This window comes from Oncorhynchus clarkii, chromosome 8, assembly GCF_045791955.1.
Source record: "Oncorhynchus clarkii lewisi isolate Uvic-CL-2024 chromosome 8, UVic_Ocla_1.0, whole genome shotgun sequence".
In the NCBI taxonomy this organism is placed as follows: Eukaryota; Metazoa; Chordata; class Actinopteri; order Salmoniformes; family Salmonidae; genus Oncorhynchus; species Oncorhynchus clarkii.
The window spans coordinates 37,108,496-37,127,331 of record NC_092154.1 but is presented as its reverse complement, the minus strand read 5'-3'; the positions used below and the strand labels follow the sequence as shown (position 1 = coordinate 37,127,331).

At 42.6% G+C, this 18,836-nt stretch overlaps 1 protein-coding gene across 2 annotated transcripts in view; it reads left to right on the top strand.

Annotated features, from left to right (window-relative positions):
• The window catches only part of LOC139415359 (1-phosphatidylinositol 4,5-bisphosphate phosphodiesterase beta-1-like), a 435,430-nt gene that overhangs the window by 310,654 nt on the left and 105,940 nt on the right, over nt 1-18,836 (top strand). Inside the window, exons 25-33 of one of the 2 annotated variants that reach the window (XM_071163446.1) lie at nt 10,331-10,463; nt 10,604-10,657; nt 11,026-11,245; nt 11,523-11,688; nt 12,155-12,231; nt 12,403-12,492; nt 12,825-12,882; nt 15,067-15,153; nt 15,406-15,430. In XM_071163446.1, the coding sequence (XP_071019547.1) occupies nt 10,331-10,463; nt 10,604-10,657; nt 11,026-11,245; nt 11,523-11,688; nt 12,155-12,231; nt 12,403-12,492; nt 12,825-12,882; nt 15,067-15,153; nt 15,406-15,430 (910 nt within the window). The remainder of the gene's footprint in view (nt 1-10,330; nt 10,464-10,603; nt 10,658-11,025; nt 11,246-11,522; nt 11,689-12,154; nt 12,232-12,402; nt 12,493-12,824; nt 12,883-15,066; nt 15,154-15,405; nt 15,431-18,836) is intronic. The other variant, XM_071163445.1, reaches the window with a different exon arrangement.

Here is an 18,836-nt window from a genome sequence, read left to right as displayed (position 1 = left end):
ATAGTAGTGTGGACCTGATAAAATGCTTTGAGACCCAGTGAATAGTAGTGTGGACCTGATAAAATGCTTTGAGACCCAGTGAATAGTAGTGTTTTACCTGACAAAATGCTTTGAGACCCAGTGAATAGTAGTGTGGACCTGATAAAATGCTTTGAGACCCAGTGAATAGTAGTGTGGACCTGATAAAATGCTTTGAGACCCAGTGAATAGTAGTGTTTTACCTGACAAAATGCTTTGAGACCCAGTGAATAGTAGTGTGGACCTGATAAAATGATTTGAGACCCATTGAATAGTAGTGTGGACCTGCTAAAATGCTTTGAGACCCAGTGAATAGTAGTGTTTTACCTGACAAAATGCTTTGAGACCCAGTGAATAGCAGTGTGGACCTGATAAAAGGCTTTGAGACCCAGTGAATAGTAGTGTGGACCTGATAAAATGCTTTGAGACCCAGTGAATAGTAGCGTGGACCTGATAAAATGCTTTGAGACCCAGTGAATAGTAGTGTGGACCTGATAAAATGCTTTGAGACCTAGTGAATAGTAGTGTAGATCTGATAAAATGCTTTGAGACCCAGTGAATAGAAGTGTTTTACCTGATAAAATGCTTTGAGACCCAGTGAATAGTAGTGTTTTACCTGATAAAATACTTTGAGACCCAGTGAATAGTAGTGTTTTACCTGATAAAATGCTTTGCGACCCAGTGAAAAGTAGTGTGGACCTGATAAAATGCTTTGAGACCCAGTGAATAGTAGTGTTTTACCTGATAAAATGCTTTGAGACCCAGTGAATAGTAGTGTGGACCTGATAAAATGCTTTGAGACCCAGTGAAAAGTAGTATTTTACCTGATAAAATACTTTGAGACCCAGTGAATAGTAGTGTTTCACCTGATAAAATGCTTTGAGACCCAGTGAAAAGTAGTATGGACCTGATAAAATGCTTTGAGACCCAGTGAATAGTAGTGTGGACCTGATAAAATGCTTTGAGACCCAGTGAATAGTAGTGTTTTACCTGATAAAATGCTTTGAGACCCAGTGAATAGTAGTGTGGACCTGATAAAATGCTTTGAGAACCAGTGAAAAGTAGTGTGGACCTGATAAAATGCTTTGAGACCCAGTGAATAGTAGTGTGGACCTGATAAAAGGCTTTGAGACCCAGTGAATAGTAGTGTTTTACCTGATAAAATGCTTTGAGACCCAGTGAATAGTAGTGTGGACCTGATAAAAGGCTTTGAGACTCAGTGAATAGTAGTGTTTTACCTGATAAAATGCTTTGAGACCCAGTGAATAGTAGTGTGGACCTGATAAAAGGCTTTGAGACCCAGTGAATAGTAGTGTTTTACCTGATAAAATGCTTTGAGACCCAGTGAATAGTAGTGTGGACCTGATAAAAGGCTTTGAGACCCAGTGAATAGTAGTGTTTTACCTGATAAAACGCTTTGAGACCCAGTGAATAGTAGTGTGGACCTGATAAAAGGCTTTGAGACCCAGTGAATAGTAGTGTTTTACCTGATAAAATGCTTTGAGACCCAGTGAATAGCAGTGTGGACCTGATAAAAGGCTTTGAGACCCAGTGAATAGTAGTGTTTTACCTGATAAAATGCTTTGAGACCCAGTGAATAGCAGTGTGGACCTGATAAAATGCTTTGAGACCCAGTGAATAGTAGTGTGGACCTGATAAAAGGCTTTGAGACCCAGTGAATAGTAGTGTGGACCTGATAAAATGCTTTGAGACCCAGTGAATAGTAGTGTGGACCTGATAAAATGCTTTGAGACCCAGTGAATAGTAGTGTTTTACCTGACAAAATGCTTTGAGACCCAGTGAATAGCAGTGTGGACCTGATAAAATGCTTTGAGACCCAGTGAATTGCAGTGTGGACCTGATAAAATGCTTTGAGACCCAGTGAATAGTAGTGTGGACCTGATAAAAGGCTTTGAGACCCAGTGAATAGTAGTGTGGACCTGATAAAAGGCTTTGAGACCCAGTGAATAGTAGTGTGGACCTGATAAAATGCTTTGAGACCCAGTGAATAGTAGTGTGGACCTGATAAAATGCTTTGAGACCCAGTGAATAGTAGTGTGGACCTGATAAAAGGCTTTGAGACCCAGTGAATAGTAGTGTGGACCTGATAAAATGCTTTGAGACCCAGTGAATAGTAGTGTGGACCTGATAAAAGGCTTTGAGACCCAGTGAATTGTAGTGTGGACCTGATAAAAGGCTTTGAGACCCAGTGAATAGTAGTGTGGACCTGATAAAAGGCTTTGAGACCCAGTGAATAGTAGTGTGGACCTGATAAAATGCTTTGAGACCCAGTGAATAGTAGTGTGGACCTGATAAAATGCTTTGAGACCCAGTGAATAGTAGTGTTTTACCTGACAAAATGCTTTGAGACCCAGTGAATAGCAGTGTGGACCTGATAAAATGCTTTGAGACCCAGTGAATAGTAGTGTGGACCTGATAAAATGCTTTGAGACCCAGTGAATAGTAGTGTTTTACCTGATAAAATCCTTTGAGACCCAGTGAATAGCAGTGTGGACCTGATAAAAGGCTTTGAGACCCAGTGAATAGCAGTGTGGACCTGATAAAATGCTTTGAAACCCAGTGAATAGTAGTGTGGACCTGATAAAATTCTTTGACACCCAGTGAATAGTAGCGTGGACCTGATAAAATACTTTGAGACCCAGTGAATAGTAGTGTCTTACCTGATAAAATGCTTTGAGACCCAGTGAATAGTAGCGTGGACCTGATAAAATACTTTGAGACCCAGTGAATAGTAGTGTTTTACCTGATAAGATGCTTTGAGACCCAGTGAATAGTAGCGTGGACCTGATAAAATGCTTTGAGACCCAGTGAATAGTAGTGTGGACCTGATAAAAGGCTTTGAGACCCAGTGAATAGTAGTGTGGACCTGATAAAATGCTTTGAGACCCAGTGAATAGTAGTGTGGACCTGATAAAAGGCTTTGAGACCCAGTGAATAGTAGTGTGAGCCTGATAAAATGCTTTGAGACCCAGTGAATAGTAGTGTGGACCTGATAAAATGCTTTGAGACCCAGTGAATAGTAGTGTGGACCTGATAAAATGCTTTGAGACCCAGTGAATAGTAGTGTTTTACCTGACAAAATGCTTTGAGACCCAGTGAATAGTAGTGTGGACCTGATAAAATGCTTTGAGACCCAGTGAATAGTAGTGTGGACCTGATAAAATGCTTTGAGACCCAGTGAATAGTAGTGTTTTACCTGACAAAATGCTTTGAGACCCAGTGAATAGTAGTGTGGACCTGATAAAATGATTTGAGACCCAGTGAATAGTAGTGTGGACCTGATAAAAGGCTTTGAGACCTATTGAATAGTAGTGTGGACCTGCTAAAATGCTTTGAGACCCAGTGAATAGTAGTGTTTTACCTGACAAAATGCTTTGAGACCCAGTGAATAGCAGTGTGGACCTGATAAAAGGCTTTGAGACCCAGTGAATAGTAGTGTGGACCTGATAAAATGCTTTGAGACCCAGTGAATAGTAGCGTGGACCTGATAAAATGCTTTGAGACCCAGTGAATAGTAGTGTGGACCTGATAAAATGCTTTGAGACCCAGTGAATAGTAGTGTAGATCTGATAAAATGCTTTGAGACCCAGTGAATAGAAGTGTTTTACCTGATAAAATGCTTTGAGACCCAGTGAATAGTAGTGTTTTACCTGATAAAATACTTTGAGACCCAGTGAATAGTAGTGTTTTACCTGATAAAATGCTTTGAGACCCAGTGAAAAGTAGTATTTTACCTGATAAAATACTTTGAGACCCAGTGAATAGTAGTGTTTCACCTGATAAAATGCTTTGCGACCCAGTGAAAAGTAGTGTGGACCTGATAAAATGCTTTGAGACCCAGTGAATAGTAGTGTTTTACCTGATAAAATGCTTTGAGACCCAGTGAATAGTAGTGTGGACCTGATAAAATGCTTTGAGACCCAGTGAAAAGTAGTATTTTACCTGATAAAATACTTTGAGACCCAGTGAATAGTAGTGTTTCACCTGATAAAATGCTTTGAGACCCAGTGAAAAGTAGTATGGACCTGATAAAATGCTTTGAGACCCAGTGAATAGTAGTGTGGACCTGATAAAATGCTTTGAGACCCAGTGAATAGTAGTGTTTTACCTGATAAAATGCTTTGAGACCCAGTGAATAGTAGTGTGGACCTGATAAAATGCTTTGAGAACCAGTGAAAAGTAGTGTGGACCTGATAAAATGCTTTGAGACCCAGTGAATAGTAGTGTGGACCTGATAAAAGGCTTTGAGACCCAGTGAATAGTAGTGTTTTACCTGATAAAATGCTTTGAGACCCAGTGAATAGTAGTGTGGACCTGATAAAAGGCTTTGAGACCCAGTGAATAGTAGTGTTTTACCTGATAAAATGCTTTGAGACCCAGTGAATAGTAGTGTGGACCTGATAAAAGGCTTTGAGACCCAGTGAATAGTAGTGTTTTACCTGATAAAATGCTTTGAGACCCAGTGAATAGTAGTGTGGACCTGATAAAAGGCTTTGAGACCCAGTGAATAGTAGTGTTTTACCTGATAAAACGCTTTGAGACCCAGTGAATAGTAGTGTGGACCTGATAAAAGGCTTTGAGACCCAGTGAATAGTAGTGTTTTACCTGATAAAATGCTTTGAGACCCAGTGAATAGCAGTGTGGACCTGATAAAAGGCTTTGAGACCCAGTGAATAGTAGTGTTTTACCTGATAAAATGCTTTGAGACCCAGTGAATAGCAGTGTGGACCTGATAAAATGCTTTGAGACCCAGTGAATAGTAGTGTGGACCTGATAAAAGGCTTTGAGACCCAGTGAATAGTAGTGTGGACCTGATAAAATGCTTTGAGACCCAGTGAATAGTAGTGTGGACCTGATAAAATGCTTTGAGACCCAGTGAATAGTAGTGTTTTACCTGACAAAATGCTTTGAGACCCAGTGAATAGCAGTGTGGACCTGATAAAATGCTTTGAGACCCAGTGAATTGCAGTGTGGACCTGATAAAATGCTTTGAGACCCAGTGAATAGTAGTGTGGACCTGATAAAAGGCTTTGAGACCCAGTGAATAGTAGTGTGGACCTGATAAAAGGCTTTGAGACCCAGTGAATAGTAGTGTGGACCTGATAAAATGCTTTGAGACCCAGTGAATAGTAGTGTGGACCTGATAAAATGCTTTGAGACCCAGTGAATAGTAGTGTGGACCTGATAAAAGGCTTTGAGACCCAGTGAATAGTAGTGTGGACCTGATAAAATGCTTTGAGACCCAGTGAATAGTAGTGTGGACCTGATAAAATGCTTTGAGACCCAGTGAATAGCAGTGTGGACCTGATAAAATGCTTTGAGACCCAGTGAATTGCAGTGTGGACCTGATAAAATGCTTTGAGACCCAGTGAATAGTAGTGTGGACCTGATAAAAGGCTTTGAGACCCAGTGAATAGTAGTGTGGACCTGATAAAAGGCTTTGAGACCCAGTGAATAGTAGTGTGGACCTGATAAAATGCTTTGAGACCCAGTGAATAGTAGTGTGGACCTGATAAAATGCTTTGAGACCCAGTGAATAGTAGTGTGGACCTGATAAAAGGCTTTGAGACCCAGTGAATAGTAGTGTGGACCTGATAAAATGCTTTGAGACCCAGTGAATAGTAGTGTGGACCTGATAAAAGGCTTTGAGACCCAGTGAATAGTAGTGTGGACCTGATAAAAGGCTTTGAGACCCAGTGAATAGTAGTGTGGACCTGATAAAATGCTTTGAGACCCAGTGAATAGTAGTGTGGACCTGATAAAATGCTTTGAGACCCAGTGAATAGTAGTGTGGACCTGATAAAATGCTTTGAGACCCAGTGAATAGTAGTGTGGACCTGATAAAATGCTTTGAGACCCAGTGAATAGTAGTGTGGACCTGATAAAATGCTTTGAGACCCAGTGAATAGTAATGTTTTACCTGATAAAATGCTTTGAGACCCAGTGAATAGTAGTGTTTTACCCGATAAAATACTTTGAGACCCAGTGAATAGTAGTGTTTTACCTGATAAAATGCTTTGAGACCCAGTGAAAAGTAGTGTGGACCTGATAAAATGCTTTGAGACCCAGTGAATAGTAGTGTTTTACCTGATAAAATGCTTTGAGACCCAGTGAATAGTAGTGTGGACCTGATAAAATGCTTTGAGACCCAGTGAATAGTAGTGTGGACCTGATAAAATGCTTTGAGACCCAGTGAATAGTAGTGTGGACCTGATAAAAGGCTTTGAGACCCAGTGAATAGTAGTGTGGACCTGATAAAATGCTTTGAGACCCAGTGAATAGTAGTGTGGACCTGATAAAATGCTTTGAGACCCAGTGAATAGTAGTGTGGACCTGATAAAAGGCTTTGAGACCCAGTGAATAGCAGTGTGGACCTGATAAAATGCTTTGAGACCCAGTGAATAGTAGTGTGGACCTGATAAAAGGCTTTGAGACCCAGTGAATAGTAGTGTGTACCTGATAAAAGGCTTTGAGACCCAGTGAATAGTAGTGTTTTACCTGATAAAATGCTTTGAGACCCAGTGAATAGTAGTGTTTTACCTGATAAAATGCTTTGAGACCCAGTGAATAGTAGTGTGGACCTGATAGAAGGCTTTGAGACCCATTGAATAGTAGTGTTTTACCTGATAAAATGCTTTGAGACCCAGTGAATAGCAGTGTGGGCCTGATAAAAGGCTTTGAGACCCAGTGAATAGTAGTGTGGACCTGATAAAATGCTTTGAGACCCAGTGAATAGCAGTGTGGACCTGATAAAATGCTTTGAGACCCAGTGAATAGTAGTGTGGACCTGATAAAATGCTTTGAGACCCAGTGAATAGTAGTGTTTTACCTGATAAAATACTTTGAGACCCAGTGAATAGTAGTGTGGACCTGATAAAAGGCTTTGAAACCCAGTGAATAGTAGTGTGGACCTGATACAAGGCTTTGAGACCCAGTGAATAGTAGTGTGGACCTGATAAAATGCTTTGAGACCCAGTGAATAGAAGTGTGGACCTGATAAAATGCTTTGAGACCCAGTGAATAGTAGTGTGGACCTGATAAAAGGCTTTGAGACCCAGTGAATAGTAGTGTGGACCTGATAAAATGCTTTGAGACCCAGTGAATAGTAGTGTTTTACCTGATAAAATGCTTTGAGACCCAGTGAATAGTAGTGTTTTACCCGATAAAATACTTTGAGACCCAGTGAATAGTAGTGTTTTACCTGATAAAATGCTTTGAGACCCAGTGAATAGTAGTGTGGACCTGATAAAATGCTTTGAGACCCAGTGAATAGTAGTGTGGACCTGATAAAATGCTTTGAGACCCAGTGAATAGTAGTGTGGACCTGATAAAAGGCTTTGAGACCCAGTGAATAGTAGTGTGGACCTGATAAAATGCTTTGAGACCCAGTGAATAGTAGTGTGGACCTGATAAAATGCTTTGAGACCCAGTGAGCAGTAGTGTTTTACATGACAAAATGCTTTGAGACCCAGTGAATAGCAGTGTGGACCTGATAAAATGCTTTGAGACCCAGTGAATAGCAGTGTGGACCTGATAAAATGCTTTGAGACCCAGTGAATAGTAGTGTGGACCTGATAAAAGGCTTTGAGACCCAGTGAATAGTAGTGTGGACCTGATAAAAGGCTTTGAGACCCAGTGAATAGTAGTGTTTTACCTGATAAAATGCTTTGAGACCCAGTGAATAGTAGTGTTTTACCTGATAAAATGCTTTGAGACCCAGTGAATAGTAGTGTTTTACCTGATAAAATGCTTTGAGACCCAGTGAATAGCAGTGTGGGCCTGATAAAAGGCTTTGAGACCCAGTGAATAGTAGTGTGGACCTGATAAAATGCTTTGAGACCCAGTGAATAGCAGTGTGGACCTGATAAAATGCTTTGAGACCCAGTGAATAGTAGTGTGGACCTGATAAAATGCTTTGAGACCCAGTGAATAGTAGTGTTTTACCTGATAAAATACTTTGAGACACAGTGAATAGTAGTGTTTTACCTGATAAAAGGCTTTGAGACCCAGTGAATAGTAGTGTGGACCTGATAAAAGGCTTTGAAACCCAGTGAATAGTAGTGTGGACCTGATACAAGGCTTTGAGACCCAGTGAATAGTAGTGTGGACCTGATAAAAGGCTTTGAGACCCAGTGAATAGTAGTGTGGACCTGATAAAATGCTTTGAGACCCAGTGAATAGTAGTGTTTTACCTGATAAAATGCTTTGAGACCCAGTGAATAGCAGTGTGGACCTGATAAAATGCTTTGAGACCCAGTGAATAGTAGTGTGGACCTGATAAAAGGCTTTGAGACCCAGTGAATAGTAGTGTGGACCTGATAAAAGGCTTTGAGACCCAGTGAATAGTAGTGTTTTACCTGATAAAATGCTTTGAGACCCAGTGAATAGTAGTGTTTTACCTGATAAAATGCTTTGAGACCCAGTGAAAAGTAGTGTGGACCTGATAAAATGCTTTGAGACCCAGTGAATAGTAGTGTTTTACCTGATAAAATGCTTTGAGACCCAGTGAATAGTAGTGTGGACCTGATAAAATGCTTTGAGACCCAGTGAATAGTAGTGTGGACCTGATAAAATGCTTTGAGACCCAGTGAATAGTAGTGTGGACCTGATAAAAGGCTTTGAGACCCAGTGAATAGTAGTGTGGACCTGATAAAATGCTTTGAGACCCAGTGAATAGTAGTGTGGACCTGATAAAATGCTTTGAGACCCAGTGAATAGTAGTGTTTTACCTGACAAAATGCTTTGAGACCCAGTGAATAGCAGTGTGGACCTGATAAAATGCTTTGAGACCCAGTGAATAGCAGTGTGGACCTGATAAAATGCTTTGAGACCCAGTGAATAGTAGTGTGGACCTGATAAAAGGCTTTGAGACCCAGTGAATAGTAGTGTGGACCTGATAAAAGGCTTTGAGACCCAGTGAATAGTAGTGTTTTACCTGATAAAATGCTTTGAGACCCAGTGAATAGTAGTGTTTTACCTGATAAAATGCTTTGAGACCCAGTGAATAGTAGTGTTTTACCTGATAAAATGCTTTGAGACCCAGTGAATAGCAGTGTGGGCCTGATAAAAGGCTTTGAGACCCAGTGAATAGTAGTGTGGACCTGATAAAATGCTTTGAGACCCAGTGAATAGAAGTGTGGACCTGATAAAATGCTTTGAGACCCAGTGAATAGTAGTGTGGACCTGATAAAAGGCTTTGAGACCCAGTGAATAGTAGTGTGGACCTGATAAAATGCTTTGAGACCCAGTGAATAGTAGTGTGGACCTGATAAAAGGCTTTGAGACCCAGTGAATAGTAGTGTGGACCTGATAAAATGCTTTGAGACCCAGTGAATAGCAGTGTGGACCTGATAAAATGCTTTGAGACCCAGTGAATAGCAGTGTGGACCTGATAAAATGCTTTGAGACCCAGTGAATAGTAGTGTGGACCTGATAAAAGGCTTTGAGACCCAGTGAATAGTAGTGTGGACCTGATAAAATGCTTTGAGACCCAGTGAATAGTAGTGTGGACCTGATAAAATGCTTTGAGACCCAGTCAATAGTAGTGTGGACCTGATAAAATGCTTTGAGACCCAGTGAATAGTAGTGTGGACCTGATAAAAGGCTTTGAGACCCAGTGAATAGCAGTGTGGACCTGATAAAATGCTTTGAGACCCAGTGAATAGCAGTGTGGACCTGATAAAATGCTCTGAGACCCAGTGAATAGTAGTGTGGACCTGATAAAATGCTTTGAGACCCAGTGAATAGTAGTGTGGACCTGATAAAATGCTTTGAGACCCAGTGAATAGTAGTGTGGACCTGATAAAATGCTTTGAGACCCAGTGAATAGTATTGTGGACCTGATAAAAGGCTTTGAGACCCAGTGAATAGTAGTGTGGACCTGATAAAATGCATTGAGACCCAGTGAATAGTAGTGTGGACCTGATAAAAGGCTTTGAGACCCAGTGAATAGTAGTGTGGACCTGATAAAATGCTTTGAGACCCAGTGAATAGTATTGTGGACCTGATAAAAGGCTTTGAGACCCAGTGAATAGTAGTGTGCACCTGATAAAATGCTTTGAGACCCAGTGAATAGTAGTGTGGACCTGATAAAAGGCTTTGAGACCCAGTGAATAGTAGTGTGGACCTGATAAAAGGCTTTGAGACCCAGTGAATAGTAGTGTGGACCTGATAAAAGGCTTTGAGACCCAGTGAAAAGTAGCATGGACCTGATAAAATGCTTTGAGACCCAGGGAATAGTGCCTCATAAATGCAATGTGTCAGTATCATTGTCAATGTATTTGACTGGCAGGTCGATGCGGGTGGTGATGACCCCATGGAGCCTGACCCCCGGGTGACCGTGCCCGCAGAGAACGGAGTCAACCACGCCCCCATCATCGCCCCCAAACCCCCCAGCCTTGTTAGCCACCAGCAACAGCCCACAGGTACAGGTCAAATCTCCACTTGAACTTACAGTGACTCCAATATGGCAACCAGTAACATTCAATTTGTCACGCCACAACACATTTACAACCCACTTGATCTGACAAAAGCCTCACTAACAAGTGTATATATTGTGTATCAGGTTCAGTGAAACCAGCAGTGAAGACTGAGGATGTAATCCAGAGTGTTCTTACAGGTAAGACTGGAGTAGGACTCGTACTAACTCTTATTAAGATGATTTTATGCGTCAATTGAGACTTCCCGACAAAAACAATTGCCCACCAGACCCAGGATTCGAACTGGCAACCCTCCGGTTGCCAGCTCAACTCTCTAACCAGTAGGCTACCTGCCCGGCCACCCTCGATCGATGAATGTAAACAGATTGCATGACATCGCCAATCTGAAACATGAGGGAACGATGCACACGATCTGTAAAGGAACAGAACCAATACAGGTAGAAAGTCAAACACTCATGTTCTCTCTCTCCCTCCCTCCCTCCCTCCCTCCCTCACTCACTTTCTCTTTTCCTCCCCTCCATCCCTCTATCCTCCCTCCTTCCTCTAGAGATGGAGGCCCAGACCCTGGAGGAGTTGAAGCAGCAGAAGGGCTTTGTGAGGGAGCAGAGGAAGCAGTATAAAGAGATGAAGGAGTTGGTCAGGAAACACCACCGCAAGACCGGCGAGCTGATCAAGGAGCACACGGCCAGGGCTGCAGAGCTGCAGAACCAGCACCAGCGCAGGCGCTCCGCGCTGCAGAAGAGCCACAAACGAGACGGTAAGAAAAGGTAGGTGGCCCTCTTTCTCCTCCTACTCTTCCTCCCTGCCCTTCTTCCTGTATCCCTCTGTTTCTCTCACTATGTGTCGGTCTCTACGTCTCTCGCTCTCCGGTCATGTTTTCTCTCTTCCATGTGGGTGCTCAGTGGCTAGAGCCTTCCACAGATAACTGTATGTGTGGTGGTTGTGTGCGTGTGTGTGTGTGTGTGTGTGTTTGTGTTTGTTAGCACTTACCTACCTCCATGTGTGTGTCGACCTCAGTGTGTGCTGTATTTGTGTGTGTGGTAGGTCGGAGCAGTGTCTGTCCTCCCTGGAGCAGGAGCTGTGTGTGTTGGACCAGGAGTCCAGTCAGAGACTCTCTGAGCTCAAGGAGCAGCAGCAACAACAGCTACTCACACTGAGACAGGAGCAGTATTACAGCGAGAAGTACCAGAAGAAAGAACACATCAAAATGGTACACACACACACACCTAATCCCTATCCTCAAGCAGAGTGATACTAGAGAACAAGAGCACATAAACTCATTTCAGCGTACATATTTTATTTGCGTTGAATCAGCATCAAGTGCGGTAACACTCAACTCAGTATAATGCTAAGCCTTGGCTTGTGTTTAATGAGCGGGCTCCCCTCTGGGCTTTATTACTCCATCTGCTTTGCTGACCTTAGATCAGTGTAAAGACGTCCCAGTGCTCCACTACTGCTACGGTAGATGGAAATGCTGAGTATAGTCACGGTTCTGTGTACGAGGTGTCAGGGTTTATCCATGCAGAAGAGAACAATACTGACTGGACCAATTCTATTCTCCAAAGTCAACAGATCAGGCCAGAGTTAAACAGAAGACATGAGTCAGGGATCATATCTTATGAGAGACAAACTGTAGGATAACCAGTGGTATTTTTCTCTGTATACTGTGTCTCAAGCTGGTGGAGAAGTTGACAACCATAGCAGAGGAATGTCAGAGTGCCCAGTTGAAGAAGATCCGAGACATCTGTGACAAGTAAGCACACACACACACACACACACACACACACACACACACACACACACACACACACACACACACACTTACTTTTATCCAGAGTGACTTACAGGAGCAATTAGGGTGAAGTGCCTTGCTCAAGGGCACATCGACTACACGGGGCGATTGTTTCACCTTCCTTCTCCACAGGGAAAAGAAAGACCTGAAGAAGAAGATGGACAAGAAAAGACAGGAGAAGATTAATGAAGCCAAGGCCAACAACAAGAACGTGACAGAAGAGTAAGCAGATGGGGTTGAGGAGGAGGCCTCCTGACACGTGCGTTGATCTGTATGTGCACAAGGCCACCAGATGGCGATGAAGGTTCATGATTCATCTGACTGATCGAAGCACATGCAATATAATCAAATGATGCCGCTATTTTTGACAGAAAGACTTAACGCTAGAAAGTGTCAAAGGTCATCAGGCAGACTTACTGACTTTTATGTTACGGTCCTTTGAGCTAGATTGGAACCAGGAATGTTAGGAGTGTTGATTGTTAATAAAGTCATCTTAGGTTAGAGTTGAGGAATGTTAAGGTGATGTAAGAGCTGACGCCTCTCGATGTTCACAGAGAGAAGCTGGAAATCAACAGGTCGTTTGTCAATGAGGTGGTGCAGTATATCAAACGGGTAAGTTTGTGTGTTTGTGTGTGTGTGTGTGTGTGTGTGTGTTTCAAGTTGTATTAGTTGTATGTACAGGATACACGTCCAACGAAATTCTTACTTGCAGGTTCCTTCGCGACAACGCAACAACAATAAGAAACTAGAAAAGTATGTTTTCCTGAAGAAAATGTGGTGTGCTTGCTAGCTTGTTTTAAAGTATTTATGGTTTTGAAATAAGTTATTGTCATGGTAGGGACTGCAGTAGTAATGGTAATGACTGGTTATAGTTGACAAAGTCAGTAAGGATCGCCTGAACATGTAACAGTTGGTTTGGTGTCTCTAGCTTGACCGGTTCAAGAGTTACTGTTGGTGAGTTTTAAGATGCAAATGTATGCAAATGTCTATAGTTATAGTTGATAAAGATGTAAAAGAATTTGAATTTAGAATAGATTGAAAATGGAAGGCACTGCATCGCAGTGCTAGAGGCGTCACTACAGATCTGGGTTCGATCCCGGACTGTCGCAGACAGCCACGACCGCGGGACCCATGAGGCGGCGCACAATTGGCCCAGCGTCGATCCGGGTTAGGGGAGGGTTTGGCCGGCTGGGATGTCCTTGTCCCATCGCGCTGTAGCGCGATCGTGTTTCGGAGAACGCATGGCTCTCGACCTTCGCCTCTCCCGAGTCCATACGGGAGTTGCAGCGATGGGACAAGACTGTAACTACCAATTGAGTATCACAAAATGATGCCATGCCTTAGACCGCTGCGCAACTTGGGACCCAGGTCGGGTGTTTATAGTTTTTAAAGGTTGCAGAGAATTTGAAGTTAAGATAGCCTGAATGTTTTAAAGTTGGTCGTGTAGCTTAATTAACCAAGGGGCAGGACCATTTTGAATATCAACCACTGTATTCCTATGGTTCTCATTCAAGCCCATGTTAATTTACGCAAATTTTAAATGGTTATAGTTCCAAAAGTATACATAGTATCAAATATCCTTTGACAAGCAATCTAAATTGGTCTGTCTGAACATCTCAACATTGGTTTGGTGATTATTTAGATTTTTTTTTACAACTAAAGTCTACGGGCCTTTGTTTGCCATTGAAATGCATTGGGAGATCATTTATTTAGTTGCAAGCACAACTAATAATAAAATATAAGAATACAAATATAAAGTAAATGGCTCAATAGAATAGAAGAAACATGTTAGCATAAGTATAATACAGGAATACAGGGCTTTGTACGCATAACTGATGTTTGTGCACACATGGTCCAGCACAGAGGGGGCAGGATGCATGGGGCAGGAAAGAATTTGTTTTAATCTTGCTTGGTTAAAATCTCCCGTGACAATAAAGACTGTTTCCCGGTGAGAGGTTTCTGGCCGGCTAATGTTCTTGTGCAGTTGGATGAGTGCCACCTTGATGCTTGCTTGTGGTTTTACTGTAAGTACACAGCTGTGACAATAACACTTGAATTCTCTTGACATATAGTGAGGTCGGTATTTTAGCTTCAGAAACTCCAGGTCGGGTGAACAGGACCTCGGGATGTTTTCAACTTCAGTACACCAGGAATTGTTGATGAGGAAGCATACACCTCCCTCCTACTCTTAACAGAAGCCGCCATTCGGGTCCATAAGGAAAATGGAAAAGCCATCTGGTTGAATAGCAGAGTCGAGTTAATTGACCGTAAGTCATGTCTCTGTAAAAACAGACACAGCATTCCTTGACGTCCCTCTGCGATTGAAGCCTTGATCTGAGTTCACAAATGTATTTTCCTGCGATTGGACATTAGCCATCAAGATACTAGGGAGTGGAGGCCGTGTAGCCTGTCTTTTCAGATTAGCTCGCAGTCCCCCTTTCCTTTCTGTTCTTCATCGCCAGCGTTGCCTTTGGTCATCTCGGCCAGGAGCGACAGGTAAGCCGCTGTGCCGGGAACAAAGAGACCAATGTAGTACTCCAGATCTGGGAGGCTGAGAGATGTGTATAGCTTCCGATTCACGATCCAGAAGTGTTTGTAGGAAATGATCGCACAAACATTCTGAGCAAACAAAGTAAGAATTAATGCAAAAATAGACATTTAAAAATAGCAAAGTCAAGCAGGAACCGGCAAGACACGCGCCCTCCGCCATCTGTGTGTGTGTCCGTCAGTGTTTGTTACACGGTATGTAGTGGCTACACCTTACTCTCGCCTAACCCTGTGTTTGTCTGTGTGTAGTTGGAGGATGCTCAGAGTAAGAGAATGGAGAGGCTACTGGAGAAGCAGAACGACATCCGACAACAGATTATGGATGAGAAACCTAAGGTATGGACACGTTTGCCCTCAAATACAGAACTGCAGGGTGAAGTTGCTTCGAACCAATCATTCATGGTCAGGTATAGGATGCGTTCCAAATGCCACTATATTCCCTTGACAGTGCACTCCTTTTGATCACTAGTCAAAAGTGATGCACTATGTAGGGAACAGGGAGACATTTGGGACAAAGACATATTTTCATCCCATAAAGGGTCCATTGGTTAATCATTTCCATCATGTCCATTGTTACTGTGATTGTAGGAAGGAGGTACGACAGAGGACCAGGGTAAGACATTCTGCGTCTGAGTGTGCATTGATACAGCTTCAATACTTTAGCATGTGTAACAGAAAGCAGTAACACAAAATAATTTATGTGGTTTGAATAAGACGGCAACAGCTGGAGAATGATAAGTGGATGTGCACCTTGCTTCCGACTCTGCCTTTCTTTAACAATAACCTCGATGGGCAACCGCACTCTTAAGGCCAAGCTCAACCTCACACTCCCAAATACTCTGTGCCCTTGTCAGACGGGTCATTCTTTCCTCTCCTCTTCTCCCCCTCTCCTCTTCGCCCCCTCTCTTCTTCGCCCCCTCTCCTTTCCTCGATCACGTCTCATCTGTCTGCTATGTACACGGAGCTGGATCTCCAAACCCCATTTCCATGGCCTAGTTTCTTTACCCCTCTTGCCCCACTCTCAGTGTTCTGCTCTGTGTTTGGGTGTCTGGGACAATTGACTATTTTCAGGCCTGTTCCCTCTGAATACTCTGCTCTATAGCTATGGTTGTATTGCTGCGTGTGTTTGTTGTAACAACTCATTTTTAACCTTGTTATTGTATGTAGAATAGAAAGTACGCTTTTTGAATTGGCGATGTCTATAAGAGAATTAGCCAAGTACAGTGCATTTGGAAACTTTTTTTGGACTTGACTTTTTCCACATTTTGTTATGTTACAGTGGGGCTGGGCGATAAATCATTATCGATAATTATCGAGGTAATTACTTCGCTCAGTAACGATATAAAAACGTTTCGATTCATTTTCGATAATGTCGATATAGAATAATGGGGTACAGCAGTCCATTTCAACCCTGTGACGCAGCAGGAACGTGCGGAGAAGTGACAATATGCACGTGGAGAGGTACACGCCCACTAAAAACCACTTAGCACCTCGGGTGATGGAGTCGCCACTATTAACCACGAGAAATGAGTGATGTCGGCGAAAACAGTGGTGGTGATAGCCATGGAGAAGGAGCAGCTTCCAACGAAGAAATGATTGATGAAAAGGGTTCAACTGTTTCAGTCATTTGGAAGCGGTTTGGCTTTTTGAAGTCTGACGAAAAAGGAGACCAGTGTTCGGTGCAAATTGTGCCGTAGACAGGTGGGTGGTAATATGACAAACCTTTTTCAACATCTGAAGCAAAACCACTCTTTGGAACATGCAGGGTGTTTGAGTTTGTGCCACGGTGTTGATAAACGCCCCTCAAGCACCAGCCAATCTAGGGATGTTCGTCCGAAGTAGTCAACACTGATAGCGTTTTTGCCCTACAAGCAAATATCGTAAAAACAAAGACATCACAAATGCTATTTTGCATTGCTAAAGGAGATTAGCACAGTCGAAAAGGAAGGTTTCAAGAGGCTTATCAATTGAATTGACCCCAGGTGCGTGCTCCCTGGCCGCAAACATGGAACAATTTTCCTTCAAGTATAATTTGATGTGTAGCTCACATGATTATAAAAAATGTAACCTTTATTTAACAAGGCAAGTCGGTTAAGAACAACTTCTTGTTTACAATGACGGCAATCGGGGAACAGCGGGTTAACTGCCTTGTTCAGGGGCAGAACGACAGATTGTTACCGTATCAGCTCGGGGATTCGATCTCGCAACCTTTCAGTTACTGGTCCAACGCTCTAACCACGGTTTGTTAAGATATTCTTGAGTTTGAAGCAGATATGCACCTTTAAAACATTATTTGATTACTATCGTGATAATTATCGTTATCGATTGAAAAATGATATAAAATGATATAGATATCGTGATAATTTATTTGCCATGTCTCCTGTCCCTTACAGCCTTATTCTAAAATTGATGAAATCGTTTTTTCCCCTCATCGATCGACACACAATACCCCACAATGACAATGCAAAAACTGAAATATCACATTTAGGTAAGTATTCAGACCCTTTCCTCAGTACTTTGTTGAAGCACCTTTGGCAGCGATTACAGCCTTGAGTCTTCTTGGGTATGACGCTACAAGCTTGGCACACCTGTATTTGGGGAGTTTCTCCCATCCTTCTCTGCTGATCCTCTCAAGCTCTGTCAGGTTGGATGGTGAGTTTATTTTTAAATTTTACCTTTATTTAACTAGGCAAGTCAGTTAAGAACAAATTCTTATTTTCAACGACGGCCTAGGTTAACTGCCTGTTCAGGGGCAGAACGACAGATTTGTATCTTGTCAGCTTGGGGGTTTGAACTTGCAACCTTCCGGTTACCAGTCCAACGCTCTAACCACTAGGCTACCCTGCCAAGTGTCGCTGCAGAGCTATTTTCAGGTCTCTCCAGAGATCGATCGGGTTCAAGTCTGGGCTCTGGCTGGGCCACTCAAGGACATTCAAAAGACTTGTCCCGAAGCCACTCCTGCGTTGTCTTGGCTGTGTGCTTAGGGTCGTTGTCCTGTTAGAAGGTGAATCTTCACCCTAGTCTGAGGTCTTGAGTGCTCTAGAGCAGGTTTTCATCAATGATCTCTCCGTGCTTTTCTCCGTTCATCTTTCCCTCGATCCTGACTAGTCTCCCAGTCCCTGCTGCTGAAAACCATCCCCACAGCATGATGCTGCCACCACCATGCTTCACCGTAGGGATGGTGCCAGGTTTCCTTCAGATGTGACGCTTGGTATTCAGGCCAAAGAGTTCAATCTTGGTTTCATGAGACCAGAGAATCTTGTTTCTCATGGTCTGAAAGTCCTTGAGGTGCCTTTTGGAACATCACAAGGATGATCAATGGAAACAAGATGCACCTGAGCTCAATTTCGAGTTTCATTGCAAAGGGTCTAAATACTAATGTAAATAAGGTATTCCAGTTTCTTTTATTATCATAAAGTTGCAAAAACAATTCAACAGCTTTTGCTTTGTCGTCATGGGGTGTTGTGTGTCGATTGATGAGGGAAAAAATTTATTGAATCCATTTTAGAACAAGGCTGTAACGTAACAAAATGTGTAAAAAGGGAAGGGGTCTGAATACTTTCCGAATGCACTGAACATCTCAACTCCACGATACCATATCCGCAAGTTGCTGTGAAGTCAATACTTACATTTTTTCTTTTTTAATTCTTTAACCTTTACTGTGTACATACACTGAGTATACAAAACAATAAGAACACCTGCTCTTTCCGTGACATAGGCTGACCAGGTTAAACCAAGTGAAAGCTATGGTCCCTTATTGATGTCGCTTGTTAAATCCACTTCAAATCAGTGGAAATTAAGGGGAGGAGACGGGGTAAAGAAGGATTTTAAAAAGTTTTAAACCTTTTAAGCCTTGAGGCAATTGAGACATGGATTGCGTATGTGTGCCATTCTGCGGGTGAATCGTCAAGACAGAATATTTAAGTGCCTTTGAACAGGGTATGGCCAGGCGCGCACCGGTTTGTGTCAAGAACTACAACGCTGATGGATTTTTCATCCTCAACAGTTTCCTGTGTGTC